General features: G+C 55.9%; 2 protein-coding genes across 8 annotated transcripts in view; one reads left to right on the forward strand and one right to left on the reverse strand.

Moving 5' to 3' along the window:
- The first annotated feature begins 323 nt into the window (after window positions 1–323).
- On the forward strand, window positions 324–12,411 carry CSRNP1 (cysteine and serine rich nuclear protein 1). Of its 3 annotated transcripts, none has more exons than XM_032348946.1 (5): window positions 324–346; window positions 7,033–7,286; window positions 9,023–9,282; window positions 9,807–10,121; window positions 10,203–12,411. In XM_032348946.1, exons 2-5 carry the CDS (start codon window positions 7,073–7,075, stop codon window positions 11,181–11,183), a joined length of 1,770 nt encoding a protein of 589 aa, XP_032204837.1. In that variant the 5' UTR covers window positions 324–346; window positions 7,033–7,072; the 3' UTR covers window positions 11,184–12,411. The 3 variants fall into 3 exon arrangements, with proteins under 3 accessions (XP_032204837.1, XP_032204924.1, XP_032205001.1); XM_032349033.1 differs by lacking the exon at window positions 324–346 and adding an exon at window positions 644–816; XM_032349110.1 differs by lacking the exons at window positions 324–346; window positions 7,033–7,286 and adding an exon at window positions 7,293–8,311.
- Window positions 12,412–12,848: 437 nt separating this feature from the next.
- The window catches only part of TTC21A (tetratricopeptide repeat domain 21A), a 35,619-nt gene continuing 31,195 nt past the window's right edge, over window positions 12,849–17,272 (reverse strand). For 2 of the 5 annotated variants that reach the window (XM_032348088.1, XM_032347882.1), the window contains 6 exons: window positions 17,071–17,232; window positions 16,737–16,929; window positions 16,420–16,644; window positions 15,839–15,959; window positions 15,655–15,722; window positions 12,850–15,529 (listed from right to left, as the gene is read on the reverse strand). In XM_032348088.1, the coding sequence (XP_032203979.1) occupies window positions 15,452–15,529; window positions 15,655–15,722; window positions 15,839–15,959; window positions 16,420–16,644; window positions 16,737–16,929; window positions 17,071–17,232 (847 nt within the window). In that variant the 3' untranslated portion in view covers window positions 12,850–15,451. Of the gene's footprint in view, window positions 15,530–15,644; window positions 15,723–15,838; window positions 15,960–16,419; window positions 16,645–16,736; window positions 16,930–17,070; window positions 17,233–17,272 lie in introns of all 5 variants that reach the window. The other 3 variants (XM_032347830.1, XM_032347935.1, XM_032347999.1) reach the window with 3 other exon arrangements.

Consider the following 17,272-nt stretch of genomic DNA (forward strand, 5'->3'; position numbering starts at 1 on the left):
GGAACTCCCAGCTCAGGGCTTCTGCAGGGTCTCAGACCTGTGGGCAGAGGTGAAGGTCAGGCCCAGAGATGACCCCCCCCCCCCCCCCCCGCCTCGTTCCCCTTTCTCTCTGCCCAGGTTCCTCTCCAGTCACAGTTTATTTTTCAGGCGGATCTGGGGGTGGGTGGTAAGGAGGGCGCAGAGGAAGAACGTTTAGATTGGATGATAGCAACTGCCTCGGGCAGGGCGGGGGTGAAAGCCTAGAGGCGGCCTCGGCTCTGCCACCGTCGCCGGGTGGCCTTCCTGACGCTCCGCTCTGCTCCGGGCCTCAGTCTACCCATCCGCGAACGGGGGCCGTGTTTGCGAGGTGGGGGATCTCTTCGACCCCGCTCTGCCGGTTGGGAGCGTCGGCGACTTCAAGAAACTGCGGGAGGGGTACCGGCGAGGGCGACTGAAGGCGCAGGTTAGCCCCCGCGCCCGCGCGGGGTCAGAGTCCGCAGGGAGGCCCCGCGGGCCGCTGCGCCCGGCTCGGGGCGGGGGGGAGGTGGCGCCTCCGGGGCGGGGCTGTCGGGCTGCCTGGCGGGAGGCCCGGCGTGCGTCAGCGCTGCGAGCCCCGGAGTTTTCCACTGACGAGGAGGGCGGAGCGGCGGGCGGGGCCGGGCGCAGCCAGTCTCCCGCCGCCGCCGCCGCTGCCGGACGCGCAGAGCCAGAGGGGCGGCTGGGCCGACGGCGGGCCGACGGCAGCCCGGCTGAGCGCGCACGGTATCGCGGCGCGGGGAGCGCACCCGGCCGGGACGCGGGTCGCATCAGTGTCCCGGGCGAGCTCCCGGATCGCAGGTGAGCGCCGAGGGGCTGCGGGCCCGGCGGGCCGGGACCTTAGGGAGGGAACGTCCCGCGCTGGGGGCTGCGCCCCTCCGGCCCCTGCCACTTGCCCCTCCACCCCCGGCGCCGGGGCGGGGACGGGCCGGCTCGGCCCCTGCCTGTGCGCGGCCGGCCGGCGTCCGGGGAGGGGAGGCGGAGAGGAGAGAGTGGCAGCTTTTCCGCTCCCCTCCCCCGCGCCGCCGCCGGTACCCCCAAGAAGTCGCGGAGCCCCGAGGCGGGTGCGGGTGGCGGCTGAGCGGAGATTAGCGCCGGTGGCGGGGTGACGGGGTGCGCGCGTCCACAGGAGTTTCCTTTTGACCCAGTTAGTTGCCTGAGAACTTTTCAGAAGTTCCTCGTGTGGCCGGAGCAGGTGACATTTGTCGCCTTCCTCCTCGGGCTCCCCCCCTCACCGGGGGCTGGGGCGCGTGCCTGGCGCCCCCGGCCGGCTGGGGTCAGGGAGGGAGTGGAGAGAAGATCGTGGAGGAGTGAGGCTTCGTGAGTCACGGACCCCGGCAGGAGGGAGGGAGGAGGGATTGTGTCGTACGCTCACCTGTTTGTCAGTCACCGTCACACGCAGAGGCCGCCGCTGTGAGTCACGGGCGCAGCAGCCCCACCGGACACCCGCGGGCACACGTAGGCTCTCTCCCACGCACTTCTCCCCTCTGCAGCACGTACTTCCTCCCGGTCCTCAGTTTCCCCTCCCTGGGGGCTTTTCCACAGACTCGCACCCTTGGATGTCCCCACCACAGCAGCCCTCACACACTTAGTCACTCCAGCTCTCTGGCACAGACACACACATAGCCTACACTCCTCTGACACTGGAGAAGCCCTCCCCAGCTCCACTGCCCACCCCACACCTCCACTCAGATGTCTCACAGTCCTCTGGAGCAGGCCGCCTCCGCTCGCCCTCCAATCCTTGACATCACCACCCTCTTCGTCTCCACATCCAGTGGTCGGCAAGCCTAGTCCCCTTTCTCCTTTGCCTTCCCTGTCCTGTCATCACTCACCTAACCCTGGCCCGGAGCCAACTAGTCACACCCCCCCTACGGTCGGGGACTGAGCCATCTTTTTAAAATGCAAATCTGGTATTGTCACTCCCTACTTAAACCCTTCTGTGGCTTCCAGTGCCCTCAGGCTAAAGCCTGCCCTGTCAGCCTCGGCTCTCGTAACCTGTCCCAGGATGGCCCTCCCCCTCACCATTCTGGCTCGCTTTCTCCTGCTGTGCCCCCTCTGGAACTTTCTACCTAGCTTCCTCCTAGAGATTCTTTTTACCCTCAGCTTTCCCCCTCCTTTCCCACCCCCCCCCACCTGCCATCCCAGCACTCACCAAGGTTTTGTAACTATACTCCTTGCTCCTAAATTCAAAGCCGCAAGAGTGCAACCCTAGTGTGGATCTTGCTCCCTGTCCGCCCAAGTGCCTGACACAGTGCTTGGCATGCCGTGGGAGCTCCATATTTGTTGAATGAATGAGAATGAAGGAGGCCTTGCTTAGCTGGAGGAAGCAGTTGCTGTCAGGTGCAATTTCCCTTCTGCAGGAGCAGTTGGCCTCCTGTAGGCAGCAAACATTTGGCACCTACCCAGTGCCAGGCCTTGGAGGCCAAGGCTGAGGAACTGTGCCCTCCCCCAGGATCACTTTCTGAGAGATGGGGGGATGGGGTATGTGGAGGCTTCCTGTCTGCCCTCTCTGTGCTTCTGCCCAGTGTTTTTCTAGCCATTGCCAGTGGGGGCCAGAGGTACTCAGAGGTGTCTTTTCCTTGTCCCAGGAAGTAGTTCCTGAGAGTCTGGAGTCATGTGACCCCAGGTGTTAGGGGGAGCTGGCCTGACCAGAGCCTGGGGATCTGAGGTTAAAGGACACATTCTTCAGATTCCCAGAGGAGGATGGACGAAGCTGAAGGTGCTCTCTCCCCAGTATCAGCTCTGGTAGGGAGCTGGGACATGAGGACTGCGAGCTGCAGAAAGGAGTTGATGTGATTTCCCAGAGGCCTTGAGATACTCCCCTGGCCACCAGAGAGCTTTTGTTTGCCTGATGCCCCAGGATGAGGGGACCTTCCTGGGATTCAGTGTGGCCGGAGTGTGTAGACAGTTGAGGAGTAGTAGAGTGGGGAAGTCTCACCCCTTCATCCTAGCCATCCCACTCCTGTGTGTGGTGACAGGAGGGTGGCCTGATCTCAGGGCCCAGGCAGATCCCGGAAGAAGCCTTGCTCTCTTTGATTCAGGGCTTGTCTCTGGGGCTCCTCTGGGGGGGGCTGTGGCATTTCTGTCTGAGCCAACTCTTGGGAATTGCTTTTCCTTCCTCCAGGACCCTAGGAGGGGGCTGTGTTCACCCTGGGAACAGAGCCATGGTTGGGATTTTGATTCCTGGGTAGCTGCGGAGGGCCCCTCCCCCCTCCTCTGACTCACTGTCTGACACTTTTCTTGGACTCTTTCACTATCTTTCATTCCTTTTTCTGACTTGGCCTGTCCTTGTCTCTTGCTGAGTCTTTCTCTCATCTCCTGCCTCTGCCTCTCTTGGTCTCTGGATTCCCAGGTGAGACAGAGAAGCACAAGACCCAAGGGCTGTTCCTTCTCCTCCCTCCACCCCAGAGGAGTATCAGGGAAGAGCTAAGTTCTCATTACACTCTAGGTCTGCAGATCCTCCTTGGGTTCACCACTAGAACCTGCAGCATGGCTGTAGCTTCCCTGTGTCCCTGTTTTTCCTGACATTCAGAACACTTTCACCTTAAATTCCCATTCTGTAGACATGCCCGAGGCAGAGCCAGGGTGTCTGGCTTAAATCTGCTTGCTTGGTATCTGTCTGTTTACTTCTGGGGAACAAGGTGTCTCCTGAGATGCCTATGTTGGCATCGGACCACAGCCCGAGCTTCCTACCCTCAGAGCCACCCGCTCCTATGGCTCCAGTGCAGGCGGATCTCTGGTCTGCACATGTGTACCCCCAGACTAACTGACAGGATCAGGAAGTCGCACTGAGGTCCACCTCTGCTGGTCCTTAGGTGCCTTCTCTATGCCAGACTCTGCTCTAAGCTTGGGTACAGGGATGGTCAGGCAGAGAGGCCCTCTGCCTGGTGTGAGGGAAAGACAGCGAGGCTGCAGCAAGACTTTGAGAGAAGGGTGGGGTAGGGGATTCCCAGAGCCTGTGGGAGCCCAGAGAAGCATGTAGTCAAGAGTGAGAAATAGGGGTTTCAGGGAGGCCCTCTTGGAAATGACTGTTAGAGGAGAGTAGGCTGAGTTCCAGCTTGTGCAAAGGCCAGGAGGCGGGCAGGTCATGGCAATTAGGGGAACTGCAAGTTCAGCTGGAGGTATAGTGAGGGAAAGGGGGAGGCAGCAGCCAGGCCTGCTTCAGCCTCTCGTGGAATTCTAGGCTTGATCCTAAGGCCCAGCTTTCCTAAGCATGGGGATGGCAAGCAGAGATCTTGAGGAAGATCACTCTGGCTGCATGGGGACAACAGGAGCAGAGGCAGGGAACATTGACAGTTGCAGTGGGGACAGAGACATAAGGTAATAAAATTGAAGGAGCCATATATGAAATGCATAAAGCATATGAATTCTGTGTGTACAGCTAGATGAGTTTTTAGTTTTAGACATTCATGGAACCACCAGCCAGGTAACACAGAACATTACAAGAAACCCACTCACCCAGCAATGTGAAGTCCCCAGGCTCCCCCTCAACCGCTGTCCCCAGTGCATATCAAACTCCCAGCCCTCCCATTCTGACTTGTATCATCACTGATTGGGTTTACGTTTCCTTGAACTTCATTCACGTGTATTCTTGCATCTGGCTTCTTTCATTCCATATGACATCACTGAGATTCACATGTTGTATCCAGGGGCTCCTTTTTCCCACAGTGTAGAATGCTATGTTCACTCAGCACTTATCACTGTCCTAAGAACTTGACACGTACTGATTCTTGTAAACCTCCCAACCCTGTGAGGTTTTAAGACAAAGAACTGAAGACATCGAGAGCTTAAGGACCTTGACCGGGGTCACGCAGCCGAGTAACAGCCAAACCAGGGTTCCAGTGCAGGCAGTCTGGTTCTGGAGCCAAGGTTCTTAATCCTATGCTGATGGCCTCCCTAGTCCCTACTGTCTCTGCCTAGCCTTGTGTGCATTAAATGAGCTAGTGTATGCTTGCAGGACTGGGGGCTTGGATGTGGCCGGAGGGAGAGGGAGGAAGGAGTTATTGAGGATGGCTGCAGGCTTTTGGCTTGAGTAACTGGGTGGGTGGCAGTGCCGTTACTAAGATAGGGAACACAGGAAGAGGAACAGATGGCACAGGTTGGGGGTGGGGAACAGAAACAAGGGGTTCGATTTGGGGCCTATGGAATTTTATGTTTCTTAGGGACAGCCAGGCAGAGATACAAAGTGGGCATTTGGTTTTGGCGGTGGGTGGGTCTTGAGCTTGGGCGTGTAGATGAGGCATTCAGCACCCTATGGACAGCATCTGAAGTTTGGGAGAGGATGGGGTCTCCCCACCGGGCTGGTAGGGCAGGGTATGTGTGTGTGGCTTGGCGGCGTGTGTTTGTGTTTGTCTCTGGGGTCTGCACGTGTGTACATGTGTGTGCGCCAGGCTCTGGGTCATGAGTTCCCCCAACTCCTAGGAGAGGCTGCAGGTCAGCTGGGAGCTGGGTTGTTTTTGTTTGTGGTTTGGCCGGGGGTTGTGGGTGCCAAGCCTGAGAAACAACCCGCTGAGAAGTCCCCGGAAGCACCTGTGCGTTCTCTTCCCCTGGCCCAGTGTGAAGGGTTAGCAAGGAGGGGAGTTTCTCTTGCTTCTTTCTCGTCTGTAGGGAGAGGCTGTGCTCAGGATGAATTTTATCCAGTAAGTCTACTGACCGCGCACCTTCTATCTAGCTGTAGGATCCAGAGACTCTGTCCTAGGCTTGGCAAAGGGGACAAGGGTGTTTAGAAAGGACACCTGAGGAGAGGAGATTGCCAGCCTTCTGGTCGGTTTTTCCTGTTCTCATTTCCTGTGATGGCAGTGGGGGAGGGGCTCCCCAGCGCTAGGGCCTCTTCACCGTTTCCCCTTCCTCCTGGTGACCTCCTGGGGCCCAGGCCTGAACCCTGTAGGACATAGAGAGACTAGGTAGCTCAGCCCTTAGGCCTGAGTCCTTTGGGGATTTCCAGGGATAGCAGAGGCATTTAGGGGTGGGAGCCCCTAAAGGGGAGACACAGTAAGCTGTGTCCTGCGGTACCCCCAAGTCACCAAGCTACAAACAGGAGACACCTGGATGTCATCTTGATTGGTCAGTTTCACTAAGAGTTGGTGGTGGTGGTGGTGGGGTGTGTGTGTGTGTGTTTTGAGAGGAAAAAAATAATTTTCCATAGGAAGTTAATTCAAACAAACAGAGCTAGATGTTGGAGTTGAGGCAAGATGTAGATGCATTTTTAAGATCAAACAGGAGTTGTTAGAGACACATGAAGCACAGCCAGGCCTGGAAGCAGGGGACTTCTGCGGGGCGGGGGTTTCTGAGGGAAAGTCTGAGTGGCTCTGTCACAGGAGAGGAGGGGCTCCGGAAAGTCCTGTGTCTGGGAATCGGGGCCAGTGTCGAAGGCAGCCTGTTTCCCGGAGTGCCCTGGTCAGCCTGGCCCCAGAGACAGAAGGAGAGAGAGAGAGAGAGTGTGTGTGTGTGTGTGTGTGTGTGTGTCTGTCTGTCTGTTTGTCCGTGCGCGCGCACGCCCGTGCATAGGGTGGTGTATCTGTGGGAGTGTTTGAGGGTGGTGGTGGAGGAGGAGGGGGAAGGAGAGCCACCGTACAGAGCTGTCTGTGCAGGCTGCTGCAGACGGCCTCACACACACAAAGGCACACAGATGCGAGCTGTGTGAATCACCCAGCCAGTGAGTCAGCCCCCAGGATTCCTGTCGGGGAATGAACGAGGCCCAGCTGAGGTCTGTTGGTCCATCTGTTGGTCTGGTGAATGCATGTGTGTAGGTGGGTTGTAGGAGGTAGTGGGGAAGGTTCCCAGTGGTGTCCTAGGAAGGCTTTTGGGCAGAGATGGTGGGAATCTGCAAGTGCCAGGAAGAGGGTCTGGACCTCGGTACTCTGCCTGCGGCAGGAAGCCTCTCAAAGCCATCCCCCTGCATGCAGAGCCAAGGGGGAGGCCTGGGACACCTTGGAGGGTAAGGGAAGTTGGTCGAGACTGAGCAGCCGCCGCCTGTCTGCAGGCCTGCCACCCAGAGGTTTCTTCTTTCCACTCCAGGCTGTCAGTGTGCGGACCCCAGAGTACCCCCTGCCCCACCATGACTGGGCCCCTGAAGAGGAAGTTTGACCAGCTGGATGAGGACGACTCCTCGCTCTGCTCCTCCTCCTCCTCTTTGTCCTCCTCGGGCCGCCGTTCTCGCTCCTGCTCTCCAAGCTCATCAGTCTCCCCAGCCTGGGATTCCGATGAGGAGGGCCCCTGGGATCAGTCGCCTTTGCCTGACCGTGACTTCTGTGGCCCCCGGAGTTTCCCCCGTGAGTCCCTCTCTCCTCAGAACCACCGCACCCCTCCTTCCTTCCTGAAAATGAAATTGGGAGGCCCCTGACAAAGCCATGCTGGCCTCTGGAGGTCGTGTCCCAATGGCTTTGGCTCTCCACCGAGGCCACTTCCCGTAATACAGTGGTCACTGAGGAATGGCCACTGTCCAGAGGCACCTGGGCCCGGCTCAATTCACCTTTGACCTCAGGACTCCCTGCTTAGAAGTCCTGCAGGTCAGGACGGAGCTCCTCAGAGTCGCCCTGGGGCCCTCTGGCTCCAACTCCTCCCTTATGTTCCAGTTTCGTTTCTCCAGCTTGCACACCCTGTCCTACCAACTGAACCACTAGAGTCTCACGCCCCACACTGTACTGCGGGGCCTGTCAGGCCGGTCCCTCTCCTGTCAAAATGCCGTTTGGCTTTGCCTGAACATAGTGGAAAGGTTTCATCCCCAGTTACTTTTCAAGCTGGCGTCATTCTGATTTCAAAATGACAAAGAGCCCTAAAGCAGTATTCCTCAATTTTGTTCTTCATTATTGCTGCCCCCAACCCCAGGGAACCTTTTTAGACATATTTTTCCTAATTATTACTGCAGTGACATTTTAATCCCTGGGTATGATGTCTTTGTTTATGTATTAATATATGTATCTGTGTATTATACATAGAAAAAGAGTATGATTTTTAGCACATAAAACCTAACAGTATGTTGACTAAACTGGATTTATTCTGGCAATATAAGAATGGTTTAATATTTATAAAATCCAGTCTTAGAGTTTACCCATTGACTATGTCAGAGGAAGAAAAATAAGAGAGCCGCTTGTGGATGCTGAAAAACACTTGATAAAATGTCATGTTCCTTCTAGATAAGGCCCTTGGTAAAATAGTAATAAGTGAATTCTACCTTAAGTGATTAAATGTGTCTCAGCCCAAAAGCTGGCATTCCTGTCAGTGAGAACATACTGGAAGCCGTCCCACTAAGGAACAAGATGAGGATGTTGTCACCACTAGTAGTTAACATTGTTCAGTAAGTGCTACCCAGTTCAGTTTGCTGAGAGAATAAGAATTCTGTGTATTGGATTGGGACAGGCAAAATAGTAAGTTGAAATACATACAGTTGCCAGTATTCGGCTGTTCTAAGGCAACTATTTATGGTTCAATTAAAAGCAATAGGATACCAGTATTTGTATAGAATATACCAAATATAGCTTAGTAATCAATATACAATCCATAACTTAGGCAGTTTCAGATAAGAGCCTTTCTAAGCCTGTTGCAAAATGCAAGAAACTCAAGGAAAAGGTCAATATATTTTTAATTACATGGCCTTAGAAGTTATTTTGTAAAATGCCTTGAACAAAAATAAAAGACTAAAATATTTGCAGATAGCTTAGACAGATGATCAGTGTCTTTAATATCATATATAAAGAGTTCCTACAAATGAATAAAAAAAAAGCCTATAGAAAACTGCCTAAGGAACCTATAAATGGCTAATAAAGATGACAGAGGTGTTTAATCTAACAGTCTCATTTGAACTGGTAAGTAATAGTAAGGAAGGCCATTCAATTTTACCAGCTCTAATCCTAGCCAGGCTGGTTCAATTCAGATTCATTTCTTTTTTTCTCGGGGTGGGAAGTCACAGCAGGATGTGAGAGGAAAGGTCATTCAGTACCATCTTCCTGGAGGTTTGCTGAGCCTCACAGAGAACTAATGTCCTGTCCCTTCCCTCTGTGCCTTCCAGCCCTGTCCATCCTGAAGCGGGCTCCCCGGAAGCGGCCAGGCCGTGTCGCCTTTGATGGTATCACCGTCTTCTACTTTCCACGGTGCCAGGGCTTCACCAGTGTACCCAGCCGTGGTGGCTGCACTCTGGGTATGGGCCCCCGCCACAGTGCCTGCCGCCGCTTTTCCTTGGCTGAGTTCACCCAGGAGCAAGCCCGGGCACGGCGTGAGAAGCTGTGCCTACGCTTGAAGGAGGAGAAGCTGGAGGCGCTCCGGTGGAAGGTAGGGGAGACCCGTCTCCATTGCAGGGGCTCTTGGTTGGCTTCTGAAGTCCTAGCCTTAGAGGGGAGGGGCTTTTAGGGTGGGAGCCAGTATGCTCATTATGAATTTAGGGAAGGAGGCCTCTGGGGCCAGTATTGCTCCATCAGGGCCTGTTACCTGGATGATCCACAGACAGAGTGGGGTGTGGAAGGGCCTGTGTTTGCTGTAGTGGCTGGGGGCATGGTGCCTGAAGCTGTCTGACAGTGCCATGTGAGGGATGGGTAGTTGATGTGACCTTGGGGGTGGGGTGTCAGCCTGGCTGTGGAGGGAGGCTGGGGGCTTGTCCAGGAACTGGGGAAATGACAGGAACAGGAAATCTCTTTGCCAGTGCCCCAAGGGCAGTGTTGTTGGCCTTCACATTCACTGTGGTATCCATGGTGCTCAGCCCGAATAAGCCTGTGGGGAACATTTGTCCAGTGACTGGTGGCGGTAGGGGCCAAGACCCCTGTCTGTCTCTCACATCCTTCCTCGTTGCTGTGGTACAGCTTGCAGAGAGCGGGGTGCCTGAGACGGAGGCCAGCCTGCCACTCACAGTGGACGCCATTGATGATGCCTCTGTGGAAGAGGACTTGGCCGTGGCCGTGGCAGGTGGCCGGTTGGAGGAGATGACCTTCCTACAGCCCTACCCAGCCCGGCGACGGCGGGCTCTGCTGCGGGCTGCTGGGGTGCGGAGGATCGATCGCGAGGAGAAGCGGGAGCTGCAGGCTCTGCGCCAGTCCCGAGAGGACTGTGGCTGTCGTTGTGATCAGGTCTGTGACCCCGAGACCTGCAGCTGCAGTCTGGCGGGCATCAAGTGCCAGGTACGGGCCGGGAAGCAGAACCTGAGCTCGGGCTTCTCTGGGCTCTACAGGATCCTTACTTATGCTCTGCTCTCTCTGCAGATGGACCACACTGCGTTCCCCTGCGGCTGCTGCAGGGAGGGCTGCGAGAACCCCAAGGGCCGTGTAGAATTTAATCAGGCCCGCGTGCAGACCCATTTCCTCCACACCCTCACCCGCCTGCAGCTGGAGCAGGGGGCCGAGAGCCTGGGGGAGCTGGAGGCGCACAGCCAGGACGGCCCAGCCAGCCCTGGTGAGCAGGTCCTGGCCCCCGCTTTCCCACTAGCCAAGCCCCCCGTGAGCAGCGAGCTGGGAGACAACAGCTGTAGCAGCGACATGACCGACTCCTCCACAGCTTCGGGCACCAGCGAGGCCCCGAGCGGCACCGCCCACCCAGCCCTGCCTGGCCCTGGCTTCCAGGCTGACATGGATGATGACAGCCTGGCCCGGGTCCTGAGTCTCAGTGACTCTGACCTGGGAGGGGAGGAGGAGGAGGAAGAGGAAGGGGGAGTGGGGAGCCTGGACAACCTCAGCTGCTTCCACCCAGCTGATATCTTTGGTACTGGTGAGCCCGGTGGCCTGGCCAGCTGGACCCACAGCTATACCAGCTCTAGCCTCACGTCAGGCATCCTGGATGAAAACGCCAACCTGGATGCCAGCTTCTTCCTGAACAGTAGCCTTGAAGGGTTGGGAGAAGGCAGCTTCCCTGGTGCCTCAGTGCTGCCCAGCTCAGATGCCGGCCAGAGCAACTCTGTGGACCTTAGCTTGTCTTCCTGTGACTCCTTCGAGCTGCTCCAGGCCCTGCCAGACTATAGTCTGGGGCCTCACTACACCTCCCGGAAGGTGTCTGACAGCCTGGACAACCCGGAGGCCCCCTTCTTCCCCCTGCCAACCTTCTCTCCAGCAGGGGACACCGGCGCTTGCCTCCTGGAGTCCCTTGTGGGCCTGGTGGACTCCGCCACTGAGGCCCCGGCACCCTTCATGGACAGCCAGTTGTTTGAGGACCCGGCCCCAGCGCCTCTGGTGGAGCCGGTGCCTGTGTGAGGACTGGGGGACCTTTTCGTGGTCCTAAGAGCCCTGTTGCTGCTTTGTTGTAATTTGGGGGCTCCCTGAGGTCTGTATGTTAAGAGTTTTGGCTCATCCATGCAGGCACTCCTGAGTTTGTGCAACACTCTGGATTGACTTATTTATTTTTGTAACTACTTCCGTGCTGAAGAGAGGGCAGGGAGGGGGCTTTCCCTGTCAGCACCCCCCCCCCCCCAGAGCCCCCCCAGTCTCTTCTTCCACTTTCCATGGTGTATGCCAGGAACAGGAGGAAATATGGCTCCCCTGGAGCTTTGCAGACCCCTTTCTGGTCTCGTGTGATGTTCCTTAGCCTGAACAAGACAGGGCTGAAATCTGCCACTTCTAATGGCTTCTCCTGCCACCCTGAGCCCCAGACCCATGGGTGGCTATATTTTCTGGACTGTGAAGACTATAATTTATTTCCATAATTTATTTGGAGACTAGAAGGTATAGGCTTCTCCCCTCTGGCCAGTGGGCAGTGCTGGAGTTGGGGTAGGGCACAGATCCCTGCAAGTCCCTCTGCCTTGTCGTGCATCCCCTACCCTGCCTGGGCTTTGGTACAGACCAGGTGTGGATTGGGTGCCTATAGTCTACTGCAGCAGCAGCCTGGCTATGAGAGGCAAGTGACTGGGGACAGCGTCTAGGTAGGGGGCTGGGCTGGGCTGGGCTGGGCTGGGCTGGGCTGGACTGGCCAGGCCAAGCCAAGCCAAGCCAACCGTGACCAAAACCTGCTTCTGCCCCGACACAGCCCCCTCTGCTTCCTGTACTCTGCCTCGTGGTATTCCTCCCCAAAGGCCACAGGCTTTATTCTGGGCCCACTAATGTAGAAGGGAAGCAGGAAGCCCAGAGAGGGCAAGGGACTAGCCTCTGTGCCCATAGCACGCTCCTGACGACTATCTCAGGGCTTGCTGGGCACTGCATGTCAGCCCCAGCCACCTGCCCATGCCCTAAAGCCAGTTGGCTCCGGTGAGGAGAGGCCCTTTTGGCTTTTATGCCCTTTGTTTGCCGATGTTGAGTTTTGCATCCTAATTTCTGTATCGTCCTTGAGCATCAGAACTATAATTTATTCATTTTTCTCTATGTCTGTGCCAAGAAGCCCAGGCTCTGGGCCTGCCGCCTTGCCCAGGAGGCCTTGCCAGCCTGTCTGCTTGTGGGAACACCTTGTACCTGAGCTTACAGGTACCAATAAAGAGGCTCTATTTTTAAACTGTGGTCTGCGTTTGTGGGACTGGGAGATGGGGGGGTATACCCTTGGGAGGTAGTGTGGGGGGAGGGAGAGGGTACCCCCGCAGGATGGTGTGGACTCAGAGGCTATGTTGGGGTAGGAGTGAGGGTCACAACCCAGCGGGCCTCCTCCCATGCAGGCCTCTCACCTTGGAGACAGGAAGCCCACTGGGAGGTTGCCAGGCAGAGCAGTTTTCCCTTCCCACGAGCCCATCTCTCCCCAGTGATCTCCCAGGGTGGTGGTGAGCTGGGGCAGTGTAGTCTTCTGAGATGGTTCTCTGCTCAGCTGTTTCCCACTGGTCTCACTGAGCTGGGTGGGGCCTGGCCTAGAGAACGAAGTCCCGTCCCCACCCCGACCCCAGTTAGGGGCAGACAGTGGGATGTGGCTGGTAGAGTCCTCCACCCCGACCCCAGTTAGGGGCAGACAGTGGGATGTGGCTGGTAGAGTCCTCCTGTCGGGCTGCGCACAGGAAGCTGCAGGACCTCAGCCATCTGCACCAGCCAGACCCGTCTGACCTGTCCCCAGCAGCCCGGCTGTGGGCCAAAGGAGCAGGCCGCACCCTGCCCTGGGGACTCCCAGCCTAGGGCCTGAGGAGCAAGGTCAGCCTCCCCCTTAGGAATAAGGATTTATACAAAGTGCTGGAAGGGAAGACCAAATAAGGAGACTAGATCTGGCTCTGATTCTCTGCCTTTTGGTCTGTGCTGGGCTCTCTTTAACTTTATCTCTGAGGCTTACGGGGTAAGAACATGGACCCAGAATGCCAGGTTCAAATCCCAGCTCTCCTACCTAGCAAAGTGACTTAGGCAAATCACACTGTTTACCACCACTGGGTCTTGGTGTCCTCAATACTGTGCAAATAACACGGCTTGTCTCAAAAGCTCATTCAGTTCGCATATACGCAGCACTTAGGAGAGTACCTGGGGCATGTTTGTGACTTCCATATTGTTTCATGTTTCTGCCACTATCTCTATGTTTTATCATCCTCTCTCTGCCAGTTCTGCTACTCTTTGGGTATCTGTCTCTTACCTCTGAACATGCATGGACATGGCCTCATCATCAATGGTCAGAGGAGGATCCATAGCTTGGTGCCTGGCCTGTGATGGGTAACCTGTCCCTGTAAGCAGCTTAGCTAGGACTTTGGCTTCTCCTGGTAGAGTATCCTGGTACATTCCATTGCTCTGTCTCCCTGCTGCTGGTCCTCAGCTGAGAACACTCTTTGTAGAGTTTGCTTCAGCACGCATGATTTCAAAGTCTGGGTCTCTCCAAGGGCTCCGAGGCCCTGCTCTGATTAGCCTGGCAGTCTGGACAGCAACTCCTGGCCGCTCCAGTTCCCTGGCGGGAAGCCCCCACAGGGCCCTAAACCGTGGACACAGACCATGGCAGGACTGAACCTACCCTCTCCCTGTCTAGGGCAATAAGATCGCTTCCTGGCCTTTTTTTTTTTTTTAAAGATAAATGAAGACCATTTAGGTTCTACAGTAATAAAAATGTGATTAATGTATAATCCTTTACAGCATCATTCTCCATACAGACAAACCTGTCTCTCAACAAGCCACCCCAAGAAACCAGATTGTAAAGCAGATGCTAGTAAAGGGGACCGGTTTCCCATAGGAAGAATGGTAGTAAGCTGGGGAAAGCATTCCAGATGACTGACTCAAATCAAGAGGCCATCCATGTGGTCAGCAGGGTGTTACAAAGACAAGGCTCAGCCACCACCAAGGATAATTCTGTCTATTCTAAACGCGACCCCTACCTGTCCGGTTCCCAAACTGTCATCACTGGACAACTTCTCTTGAAAATTTTGCTGTATTCTACTCATACTAAGTATTTTGCTTTATATCAATTATATTGATATACTTAAAAGTTAGAACCATTCTGAGTAACAGCACTCATGAATTCATGACTTTGTCATGCTAGTAATTTTTCTCTATTATGTAACAATGATTTTTAAACACATGGCTATTAAACTATAAACTGTTTGCTGTATATCATTGGAAGGGATTTGCATTATGGTTTTGGGGACAGGCACATCTCATCTAATTTCCTACCACAGAGGGGGACACTTAAGTCCACAGAGCAGAAGCTCTTGGGAAGGTCACAGTCCTAACTCCCAGTTCAGAGTTCCTTCCTCTGAGGCCAAACCGGGCCTGTTACTGGCATCATGAGAAACAAGAAGAGAGGTGTTGGGAGCTGCAGCTAAAGTGACCTCTGCCACTCTCTTGCCAGTTACAAGTAACATAATTCCTCTAAATAGGGACCATTGCTTTTATCCTCCAAGGCGTGAAAAAGGTTTCTGGAGGATAAATCTCTTGGTCAGTGTCTTTTAGAAAATCTGAAGTGGGAGCTATTTTTTTCTTGGGCTGTACCAGTCATGGGTAATCGGGTTTGTCCCAAACCAGTGAGGAGCAGCAGAGGCCAGCGGAGGACCTGGGGAGGAGACAGAATGTATGGACAGAGTGAGCCAAGGGCCTCCACAGCCTATGGGATGATGGCCTCCCTCACACAGCCTCAGCTGTGGGACCTTCTGAGCTGGTCGTCCTGTCTGTGTCCCAGCTGGGCAGGATGCTGTGGGGAGTCGCTTCTTGAGCTCTGGGGGTCTGAAGACCAGATAGAGGAGGGGAGGCATTTATAAACTAACATAATAATATGAAAATAGATGTAGGGAGTTTTGTTTTTGTTTTTGTTTTTTTTCCCCAAACCGCCTCTTTGTTCCCCTCTGCTCCCTCAGAGTCTGGAATAAAAATGGAACCCAACAGAAGGTGCCCAGTGAGCCCAGCATAAGTTAAGCTGGTGGATCCCTCTTCTCCTCAGAGCAAAAGTGCCTCTTGTGCCTTAAAAACACAAAGCTTTGGGATGCCCTTAGACCAGATGAGGCATGATTCAAATAAACCACACACAATAGAGAAATGGGTAAGAATATGTCATATTCTGAATCTCTTCTCCCCTGCCCCACTTCCCAACCCCTCCAAGAAACTTCTTTAGCTTGATGGCTTCCACCCACCCTGGCTCCCACTGACCACAGCTAGGGCTTCAGAGACCCTTGGGCCTTTTCCAAAATTTCTTCTCTGATTTGGGGGTAATTAGGATGCTCTCTGAGAACCTGGGACAGAGGAAGAAAGGGGTGCAGCATCAGGCAGGGGGTGTCCATCTCTGCACCAGGACCAGGCCACAGCACAAGCCCCCCACCCCACCCCTAATGTATCCCAGGGGCTTACAATGGCTTACATGGTGGCAGACTTCAATGGCCTCCACAAATCTCTTGTCCTTCAAGTAGTTGAAAGCGAGTTTGAAGCCTGTCCAGGGGCACAGGGAACACAGACAGTGGCATCCTAACCACCCAAGAGCCAGGGTTTCGGTCCTCCTGCCCAGTGCCCAGGTCACCCACATGCACCTTGGCTGATTGCCTTACCAATGCCAGGATTGGCGTGATGACTGTACTTCCAGGCCAGCTCATAGTTGGTGGCTGCGTCTTTGTAGGACTGCTCCTTCTCCATGATGAAGCCCATGTACTCATAGGCCTTGCAGCAGGACTGTAGGGAAAGCCACACCCGGTCCCAGCACAGGGTACAACCCACAGGGGAGGGGAGATTTGGGGGGGCAAAGGATGGTGGTGAGCTGCATTAACTCTAACCTCTCAGGGTCTCCAGTAGCATCTCCCACCTTTGCGAGGGGTCCACCGTGTGCCCCCTCCAGGCTACCCCGACGTTGGTATGACCCCTTTCCCCACAGCCCTCCGGCTCTGACCCCGACACCCCTTCCCATCTCTCTTGGCTGCCCCACCCTGACCGCCTCCTCTTACCTAGCCCGGTCCCACTCCCTGCTCCTGCCCCCGGTTCCGTTCCCATCTTCCTTAGCGTGCATGTGCCCTCTTTTGTCCAGCCTCTTCACATCAGTTCTAACCGGCACCTCCTCTGCCCTTGATGCCCACGCGCCCCTCGCCCCCTGCCTCCACCAGCGTCCCTGCTCCCCCGACGGCGGCGCGCCCCCTGCCTTGTTGTACTGCACGCAGCGCCGCAGCAGCTCCGACGCCAGGTCGAACTTGCCGCCCTGGCAGTACAGGTCCGCCAGCAGGAGCCAGCTCTTCTCCAGGTCCTCGGCCTCATCCAGCGCCCACGGGGCCTTGGCGAGACGCTTCAGCTGCGTGCGCGCCTTGGGGACCTGCTTCAGCAGCGCGTAGGCCTGTGCCATGGCCAGCAGGGCGGGGACGCTCTCCTTCTGCGCATGGGGGGTTTGGGGTGTAAGCCGGCGTGAGTGCACTGGGCCCCCAGCCTCGCCCCACAAGCCGCCTGTCCCGCGCGCCGGCCCACCTCAGCCTGCGCCATCTCGATGAAGGTGCCCAGCGCCGCCTCCACGTTGGCCTTCTCCCTGGTGGCCAGCAGGCAGAGACTCTGCAGCAGCCGCAGCTGGGTCTGGCCCCGGGCCGAGTGCGGGTAGAACTCACGCAGCAGCTTCTCCGCGGTGCGCACACCATGCTGCTCCGAGCCCTTCCTGTCGGTGGAGCTGCAGCCATTGGACACCGGAACCCGGAACCCGTGGGGCCCTCACTTGGCCTGGACCCCGCAGCTCAGGAGGCTCTCCCCTCCTTTCCCAGGGTCCTGCCCCTGCGCCCCCACCCCCACCCCAGGTCAGCCAGGCCCCTACTTGCTCTCAGCCACCAGATTCTCAAAAGCCTCTCCGCCCACGATCTCGTTGTCTGGGTTCAGACAGATCTGCACCATGTAGTAGGTGGCACTCTGGCCCCACGAGCTGTCCTTGCGTGCTTTGTTTAGGAACTTCAGTGCTTCGTTGGGTTGCCCTATGTGCCTGTAGCAGAGAAGAGAAATACCCAAGAACCAGAGACAGA

This window comes from Mustela erminea, chromosome 1 (genome assembly GCF_009829155.1).
Source record: "Mustela erminea isolate mMusErm1 chromosome 1, mMusErm1.Pri, whole genome shotgun sequence".
In the NCBI taxonomy this organism is placed as follows: domain Eukaryota; kingdom Metazoa; phylum Chordata; class Mammalia; order Carnivora; family Mustelidae; genus Mustela; species Mustela erminea.

Bases quoted from the DNA above. Each gene is read 5' to 3' on its own strand.
- CSRNP1 (XM_032348946.1), top strand. From the start codon at position 7,073: ATGACTGGGCCCCTGAAGAGGAAGTTTGACCAGCTGGATGAGGACGAC. The intron at 7,287-9,022 runs GTGAGTCCCTCT...TGTGCCTTCCAG, and splicing joins TGGCCCCCGGAGTTTCCCCC to CCCTGTCCATCCTGAAGCGG. The intron at 9,283-9,806 runs GTAGGGGAGACC...GCTGTGGTACAG, and splicing joins TGGAGGCGCTCCGGTGGAAG to CTTGCAGAGAGCGGGGTGCC.